Source organism: Cyclopterus lumpus, chromosome 20 (assembly GCF_009769545.1).
Source record: "Cyclopterus lumpus isolate fCycLum1 chromosome 20, fCycLum1.pri, whole genome shotgun sequence".
Lineage (NCBI taxonomy): Eukaryota > Metazoa > Chordata > Actinopteri > Perciformes > Cyclopteridae > Cyclopterus > Cyclopterus lumpus.
The window spans coordinates 4,990,713-4,999,478 of NC_046985.1; the positions used below are offsets into that span (position 1 = coordinate 4,990,713).

Consider the following 8,766-nt stretch of genomic DNA (forward strand, 5'->3'; position numbering starts at 1 on the left):
TTTGCATTATATCGACTTCCTCGAGGAGCTTGTCTTTTTATGAATAGTGCATATATATATAAGTGTCAAGACTGAGCTACGGTGAAAAAGTGTCTGCCAGCTGAGGTCTGTTATGAGCAGCTTATGACCCGACAGCCAGCACACAAACCATATTCATGAGGCAGTGGTGATATCTGACATGATACTGCCGCCACCCAGTGGTGCGATCTGTGAAGTCAGCGCCTCTACGACTGGTTATTTATATTATTCATAACTGAGAACTAGTAATTAAATCCAATCATGTGTTGTTGGCATTTCTTTAATAAACATTTGCCAAAAGGAGGAAGGAGGGGGACAAAATCATTTCAGTACAAAAAAAAAAGAAAACGACAGTTTTGTTTTTACTGTGTGTATTTTTCCTTTTTTTACAACACCTTATTGTCAAAAGAAAGGCATGTGGAATTTAAAATGAGAACAGCCTTTCGCCATGAAGTCGTCCCGTGTGCTGCCAGCCGGTCTGGAACTAATGGTCCTTATTCCTCAAAGAGCTCCCCGTGCCCGCACGCACGCCGTCAACTGAGCCACCGTTGCTTCAACATAATAACGGCCGTAATAAAGGAGGACACTACATTAAAAAAAGGTCATATTCCTAATTGTGCAGATAAAGCACATCAATTTCCTTTTCATAGCTAAAATAGTTTACGCCTACTTCAGTCAGTAGTGCAAAAAACATTAATACTAGTCTGTTCTGGAGCAATTACAGAAAGGCTTAAAAAAAAAAAAAAAGGGTAGATTTAAAATGTAGCCGGACTGATAAATGTACACACAAAAGTTTAATTTAAAAGACAGCAGAATAGATTACAAAAAAATAGGAAAATGGTATGAGCGAGAAAAGCTCCTCCGGTGTTATTCGGCTGTCCTTCTGCAACGTACTCCACATTCCAGACTGAGGAGGAATACAAAGCATGACACAAACTTAAGTTATTACAAACCGAGTGTGCATCTCCAGATCCCTCTGGGTCGGGGCCCGAGAGGCTTCGGGCTCAGAGCCGAGTCCTCTAACCTTTTGTCCAACGTCACAAACCGCCACTTCCAGTCTTTCAGAAAGGCAGGCCTCGTCCCCTGATTGTTGCCGTCGAGTTCACATGTGGGACAAAGCCGAGGGGTAGCGGCGGAGCCCCCACTTGGGAAGGGGAGCCCCAGGGTTGTCCTGGAGGTGGGCCACCATCCTTTCTAGCCAAGGCATGGTTGTACAGGTGGATAGCGCTGGGGTTGGGCTGTCCCTCCACAGGTAACGGGCTGTGATTGTAGTTGAAACGGTGGTCCTGGTCCCCGGTGAACACCATGCTGCTGGGTCTGGTGGCTCCAGGGCCCCGGGGGAAGGGGTCCGGGTGGCCTGCGGCGGATGAGGAGCCAGCAGCCGGCCGGTGTCCACTAAACACTTCTCTCAGAGCGTGAGGGGGCAGTCCCCCGCCTAACATGTGACCCATGTAACCTTCCCCAAACCCTGCAGGAGTAAAGAGTGGCGGAGGCGGGTGGATGTAGTCTCCGCCGTATCCAGGCCCCTCAGCAGTGGGGAGAGGTGGGTAGTCTGGCTCTGGCGGTCTCCCACCATCACTTCCACCTGCAGATGCAATAGGTGGCGCGTGGCCAGTCTTAGGTTCAGGTGGAGGCTGCCGGTAGTCCAGGTCAGCATGTGGAGGTGGCTCGGGAGGCTCTGGTGGTCTCTGGTTTGGGGGCAGGATGGACACACCACCCACTTCAGACACTGAAAGACAGAAAGCATAACATTATAATTTAAGACGTGTTTGTGTGCTTCTTATCCAAGTCTTTAAACGTGTAATATCACCGTCCAGCTGTCTCCCAGAACAGATCAAACAGAGGAAGCGTTACCTGGAGAAACCGGGCTGGGCTCTGGAGGCTGTTTGACCTCTGGAGGTAGAGGCTGCCCCCCAGGTGCTGCTGCTCCAGCAGGGTTGGTACCCTCTGCCCCTTCACCACCGTCACTCGGCTCGTGCCTCGGAGCCTGCTGAGCCTGGAGGAGCTGGGCCAGCAGCATCGTCATGGCCGTCTGCGTGGCAGCGGCGGCCTCACCTTCTGGGATACCCGACGGTGCAGACATGGGGGGCGAGGGAGGCTTGGGCATAGGGGGTGTACGGGGCACGCCGGCGGGCACAGCGGGCTGGGGAGGCTTCGCCGGCGTGGGTTGAGGGGGAGGCTCAGCTGGGTCAGGGGGCGCCAGGACTTTGGAGAGCTGCTGTAATGTTTCCTGATTGACCTTTGAGCCCATGGACTGGACAAACTGGGCCGTGTTCATGGAACTCTTGGGCTGGCCGAGGAAGTTCAGGAGGACGGCCAGCTGCTCCTGGGTTAACTGGGAGTTCGGGGCCTTTTGGTCTGCAAGAAGATAGAAGATGCATTCTTATCCTTGGGAACACACATCTGGGATAGTAATCTCTCGGTTGATTTACTAGCCAAGATTCAATAAAAAGCTGTAAACTCAATGGGGCGTAATAGTTTCAGAAAGTTATTTTAATGATAACCAAAATGACCTCATTCTCCTTAAAACAAGTTTGACGAGTCATAGGTGTGGAGAATATTCTCCAGCGTACTGAAGAGAGGGGCTGACTATATGAGCTTGGCTTAGTGTGTTGTCTGTACACATATCCTCCAAAGCAACATGACCACCAGAGGATATGGGAAAGAAAGAACAGCAGAGCTGCAAAACAGCCACGCGTTTATGACCTTTAAGACTGATCAATAAATAAGTAAACTCCAGTTCTACTTGTTTTGGGTGTATTGCATCATCCTCAAATGATGCGTCATTGGCGCAGCACCTTTCATACAAGTGAAAGAGATTGTTTTCTTTCAACCAGTGTCTGACAAGATAATAATAATAATAATAATAATAATAATAAAAGTACAAATACAAACAGTTAAACTCACCCAGCAGTGCAGAAGCAGACGTATTCTGAGCTTTAATACCCCCGGGAGCCGGGAAGCCCTGAGGGGTGTTACTGCGGCTGTCGTCAAGGCCCAGCTCTTTGCGGGGCGCCTTAGGGGCCGCCACTTCCTCTGGCATCTGCTTCTGCCGCCGGCGTTTCTTACTCCACAGCTCGTGACAGTCCTGCCACAGTGGAAGACTGGAGAGATGGAAAGCGTTAACATTGGAATCCACCGTAGGATAAACCCAGTGCATGCGGCATGAAGTAACACGTACTCTGGCGGGGGCATCTTGTCCGGGTCCACGTCCTTGAGGAACTCGCTGCCCAGCGCTTGTTCGGCTGTGCAGCGTTTGCTGGGGTCCAAGTTTAACATGTGGTCAAACAGGTCCAGGGCAGACGGAGGGATGCTGGACGACAACAGAGGCACACGAGTTCAGTACAATGCACCCTCAGGAGGGCCAAATCTTCACAGAAATAATAAATTAGACGTCATAGACATGAACTCACAAAGCAAACTCCTCTCGTAGCCGTCTCCTGTACTGTTTCTTTGGTTTCATGGTGTTGAAGAAGGGAAGTTTGATTACATCAGGCCAGACAGCAGGACAGGGGCTGCCACATATTCGGCTAAAAGACAGAAATGCATTTGTTTTACCAGAAGTCAGCGATTGGACTGGAGCTACTAGGCTTCCTACATATTTTAAAACTACTTTCTGACAACACCCAGAAAACAGACCCGACTTGTTGCTTCAATTCACATTTGAATATGCAAGAGCATATTTTCTCTCCTCCCTCACAGAGGAACACTTAAGAAAACCAAACACAGTTCTGCTTCCTTCATTTTACACCGTGCACGGCTCACAGCGGAAAAAAGACCTGCCAAGCGTTCAGTTTCCCCAGCAGAGGTCGGCCGGCCTACACAAGATTAATCACAACCTTCAACCTTCCTCTAACAAGACCAGTCATAAGAAAACAAGTGACGCCCACTAAGCAGAACAAATGTTGTAGCTTTATGGTCGATTGAGGCGATCGGTGGAAGAATCTCTTTTCTTTTTTTTTTTTAGAAACGCTTTCTCTTCCCGTTTTAGAAAGGCTGAAACCCATTCTCAGTGGGTGCAGCACTCAGTAGGAACCAGTCAAAAGCTCACTACTGGATCTAGATGCCAAACATGAACATGATTTAGACTAAACATACCTGATCAGCTCTAACTGAGCAAGCTCCTGATTTGCTTGAAAGATTGGTTTCTTTGTGAACAGTTCTCCAAGAATGCATCTGAGAGACAAACCCAGATACAGATCATTAGAAACAACAAAACAATACCAACTGGGCAGATAATCAAGTGACCCGTAAACTTGAAGAGGGTCATGTTCTTACCCGCAGCTCCACACATCAATAGCCGGCGTGTACCTCTCTTCTCCCAGAAGGAGCTCTGGGGGGCGGTACCATAGTGTAATCACTTTATTGGTGTATGGTCGACTGAAAAGGAGAACAAAAGAGACAAGTATCGTTAGTTTTATCACACACAAGTGAAAACAGCTTAACGGGCGTGCTGTATATATATCTACTAAGAACATTAGAGACTCACCTCTCTTCAGAGTTATAAAGCCGAGCAAGTCCAAAGTCTGCAAGCTTTATTTGACCTCTGAAAAGGAGCACAAAAAAATGAATGTAGTCGAGAAAAATAAAGCGTGACTGTGAAATAAAACAAAACTGTTGCGAAATACCGAGGACTCACTTGTTGTTGAGCAAAATATTGGAGCACTTGATGTCTCTGTGCAGAAAGTTCTTCTTGTGGCAGTAGTCGAGGCCCTCCAGCAGCTGTCTCATGAATGACTTGATGTGGCTCTCGTTGAAATGGACCAGGCCAGACTCCAGCAGACCCATCAGGTCGTGGTCCATGTATTCGAATACAAGATAGAAAGCGCCTAAGATGAGAGAGAGAAAAAAGACCTGGAGTTAAACACAACAACATTGGGTGGCAGGATGGTGGAGCCGTAATAAAAACACACAATGTACCTTTATCGTTCTTGAAATCCAGAGCATCCTCCTTGTCTGTGACGATCTCCTTCATGTTTATGATGCTCTTGTGGTTGAGCTGTCGCAAAATCTTAATCTCTCTGATGGCGGTGATTGGGAAGCCCTCCTTTTCGTTGTCCAGACGAACTTTCTTCAAAGCCACCATTTCAGCTATGAAACAAAAGAACAGCGTGAGCTGGTCTCACCCTAAACGGATGCTGGTCTGTGATCACGTGCATTTCCAACAGCACATTCGAAATAGGAGATGAGCATCGTGACCGACCTTAACTTCACCTCTAAAGAACACTGAGAAGCATTTCTACAATGTGGAGTAACAAAATGAACCTATAGCTTCATAACACTCACCGGTGTCTTTGTCTTTAGCTTTGTACACCTGACCGTAGGTGCCTTCCCCTGTGATTCCAATAATCTCGAATTTATCCACACAGCGTTTGCCCCAATCTATCTCGGTTTCCTTAATCTCGCCGTATCTTGGCCCACAGATTCTGGAAGACACAAGGAAATATATTTCAGTGGAAGCAAAGTGAACATACAGCAAAAATCACGGGCGGGCTTATGAAAAGATGACATGGTACTAAATGCGCCGTAACATACTTTGGTCTTCGGCGAAGAGTTTGGGACTTTTTGTCGTCGGGTGGGCTGCGCGGGGAAGACGTGCCACCGGGAAGTTCGGGGGGGAGGGGCAAGTCGGAAAGAAGCTGACGGGCCTTTCTCTCCAACTTTTTCTTCCCTGAGAGCAAGCTGTCCTTCAAGCTGATAGTAGAAAAATGCAAGAGATACAGGGAGAAGAAGTAAGTCTCGACAATGAATAATAAATAAGGAATTCCAGGTCAAATGGCACAACGACTGACATACCTTTCTCCTTTAGTCATGTGCTCAAGAACCGTTAGGGGAACCGGGAGGGATGATAGAGTGGAGATGAGTGGAGCCGTGGCTCGCTCCTTGTCTTTGCTCTGACCAGCGACTGGTGCTTTCCTTTTGTCTCGATGTACGGCGTCATCTTTCCCCTTTCCATCTCTAATGGTCGGTTGCTCAGTGGTCCTCTTGGCCGACCTGTCAGAGGGGGACTGGGGCAAGCTCAACGGGGGGGTTCTGGGACCTTTCTCTGGTGGCGGTGGAGAGGGAGGGCGGCCCTTTCTGAGTGCGTGATTGGATTTAGGGCTGGGCTGAGGAGCCGATGAGGAACCCTTGGTTGGAGTAGATGTGTTGCTGGAGATCTTGGCCTTGGCTGCTGCTGCAGCTTTTACCTTCTTCTGCTTACTGAGTTCAGCAGCAAGACTGGTTTTGAAGGTGAGCGTGCTCGGCGAGAGGCTAGAGGGGCGACTGCGGGAGCGAGAGTGGCGGTGGTGGCTACGAGAGCGCGAATGTCTCGTGGATGAATATGGACTCCTGCTCCGTGATCGAGCAGAGCGCCTGGAAAGAAAAATGACATGGACACCATTTTAGATTTTGTTTCAACTTTACAAATGTCATGCTTGCGTGGAGTAGAAAATCTAGTGGATATCTAAATATGAAGACATAACCTATAAAGCCAGTTATAACACCAATTTCACATGCAGGACATTTCAGTTAAAGGTTTTTGGAAAGGCCAATGTTGACGGAAAACACAAGGCCTCAATAAATAGAAATGTTCCAACTAACCATATTTCTACATTAGCCTAAATCATCAAATATGAAGCACAGCTTGCTTAACACAAAAACACACATTAGCTGTGTAGGAACTAACCTGACATCTGGACTATGGCTATGGGACTTTCTGTATGGACTTCGTGATCTCCTGCGGTTTCCATAAGGACTTGAAGCGAACTCTCCTTGTTCAATCGGACTGTGTCGGCCGTAACTCGGGGACCTGCGCCAGTTCGCTGGGCTCGTTGGGGACCGCTTCCTTTTGTTGCTGGAGTATGAACTGGGTGACTTGGACACACCGTATGCCCCGTACCCATCTCCATCCCGGCTGTAATATGTGGAACTGGGAGAGAGTCTTTTGCTCCCATAGGTCGGACTTCTTCTAGATATTTGCTGGTTATAACCACCAGGAGACTGGTAGTTGTACGAATGGGACGTCCCATAGGGACTTTCCGCTTTGAAACCAGGACTTTTCTTGTACGGCCTGAGGTCTTCCCGCTCATCTCTGTACGATTGTGGAGCATCTCTGTATGCAGATGGGGTCTCCTTGTCAGATCGCGTTTTACTTTTCTGCCCTTTTGAATCCTTCTTATCTACAGATTGCGAGGACTGGGCTGAAGATGTCCTTTTGCCATTCCTGTCATTGCTCCTTGCAGTGTCTCTGGGATTTTTAGAGCCACCAAGGCTACCTCCTCCACTCCTAACTTTCGAGGAGTCTCTCTCGCGGCTCTGGCGATCCTTCTTCTTGCTCGGCTCCTTCTCTTGCTTGCTCTTCTCGGATGGTCCTCGTGGTGTATGCGCGTCTTTGCCGACGCACACCGCCTCCCGGTCTCTCGGGTGACTTCGCTCCGGGGAAGCCGGTCCATTATAGTCGCCGAGGTCCCCATCGCTGAGTCGGTCGAGCTTTGGAGAGGGGCTGCCGGAGAATCGCTCCGACTGGGAGCTCACGTCGTCATACTCTACCAATGTCCGAAGTTCGGCGTCTTTGTCAAACGTGCCCTTTCGGTCACCGTCAGGGTCTCCTTTTGCACCCGCGGGCCACGCGTCTCTCCCCTTGGTCGGCCTGCGTTTCTTCCTCCCAGAAGCCGACGACCGACTCTTCTCGCGGTGTCTTTCTCGCTGAGCAGCAGCAGCAGCACCACCGCTCCCCGGTTTACTACGCCTGTCCTGCCTGTTAGCATTTCTCTGAGCAGAGGGGCTCCGACCCCGACCCTCACGCAGCACCTCTGAATTAGGCATCTATCTACTAAATGAACCCCAGAGCCACGTTGAGAATAAATCTGTATATTTATATTGTTATACTTAAACTATGTTCCCTGGGGTGTCGTGGAACTAAACATTGGGCCACCAATGTTACGTTGACAGGCTAGTTAGCTAACAGCACATTCACATTTAAAGACTAGCTAGCGAGCTAAATCAAAAAAGCTCAACATTAGCATTACAAAGCTAGCTCGCATCAGATTCAAGAAAAGTCAGTTATGGTAGCTATTACATGACACTTGGCGCATGTAGATTCCGCCACATTAAATCCACAATAAGCAGTTTAGTTATAGAGCCAGTTGGTACTCAACCGTTGTACTCCGGGACGGAAATTGTTCAGTTTCGCTAGCTAATGGTTTAGCCACTTAGCCTCCAATAGCTCACCGTGTCCAGCTAGACAGTCGCATTCCACTTCATGGTCAAAGGCCCAAAGCCCCTCTACATTTAAAATCCAGTTCCCCTGCACCGTTGCAGCTCGTGCAAACATGTACATCCATTAACCAGCTATGTTTAAAGTCGAAGTGAAACAACTCCGTCTCCGCTCCAATAACTTCTCCTCGCCTCCCATCGCACTCTGTGCAACAAGGAAGTGAATGGCACGCGAGTTTGCCAGCTAGCGCCAAGCTAGCTTTCGTCGGACTGCGTGGAGTTCAATGCAACTCGAGACGAGATGAGATACAACAAAATGCTGTTGGGAAGAAAAACACGCGCCCGCGTCCGCGTATCTCGCCGGGTCGTTGCTCCCCTCACGGCGGCCGCGTGGTCCAGAAGTAGTTTCCGGGCGAAGCGGCTCCACTGTTCCTTGAATTTATTTCAAAAACATATCGTAACTTTGTTCGCGGTGTGTGCGGCTAGCGGTACTCTTCGCCAGGGCCCCAGACAGCTTTCAAACTACAGGCCTTGTGCGTCGGTGTGAACCAA

General features: G+C 49.0%; 1 protein-coding gene across 2 annotated transcripts; it reads right to left on the reverse strand.

Moving 5' to 3' along the window:
• Positions 1 to 372: 372 nt before the first annotated feature.
• Positions 373 to 8,766, reverse strand: cdk13 (cyclin-dependent kinase 13). 2 transcript variants are annotated; one of them, XM_034559921.1, is made up of 14 exons: positions 8,230 to 8,766; positions 5,815 to 6,372; positions 5,554 to 5,712; positions 5,305 to 5,444; positions 4,939 to 5,109; positions 4,658 to 4,847; positions 4,508 to 4,564; positions 4,297 to 4,398; positions 4,117 to 4,194; positions 3,432 to 3,548; positions 3,200 to 3,331; positions 2,926 to 3,122; positions 1,873 to 2,376; positions 373 to 1,747 (listed from the first exon to the last, which is right to left on the reverse strand). In XM_034559921.1, the coding sequence occupies exons 1-14, from the start codon at positions 8,250 to 8,252 to the stop codon at positions 1,080 to 1,082; spliced, it is 3,096 nt and encodes a 1,031-aa protein (XP_034415812.1). In that variant the 5' UTR covers positions 8,253 to 8,766; the 3' UTR covers positions 373 to 1,079. The 2 variants fall into 2 exon arrangements, with proteins under 2 accessions (XP_034415812.1, XP_034415811.1); XM_034559920.1 differs by having other exon boundaries at positions 6,686 to 8,766.

Bases quoted from the DNA above. Each gene is read 5' to 3' on its own strand.
- cdk13 (XM_034559920.1), bottom strand. From the start codon at position 7,824: ATGCCTAATTCAGAGGTGCTGCGTGAGGGTCGGGGTCGGAGCCCCTCT. The intron at 6,373-6,685 runs GTTAGTTCCTAC...TTTTCTTTCCAG, and splicing joins AGCCATAGTCCAGATGTCAG to GCGCTCTGCTCGATCACGGA. The intron at 5,445-5,553 runs GTATGTTACGGC...TGTGTCTTCCAG, and splicing joins ACTCTTCGCCGAAGACCAAA to AATCTGTGGGCCAAGATACG.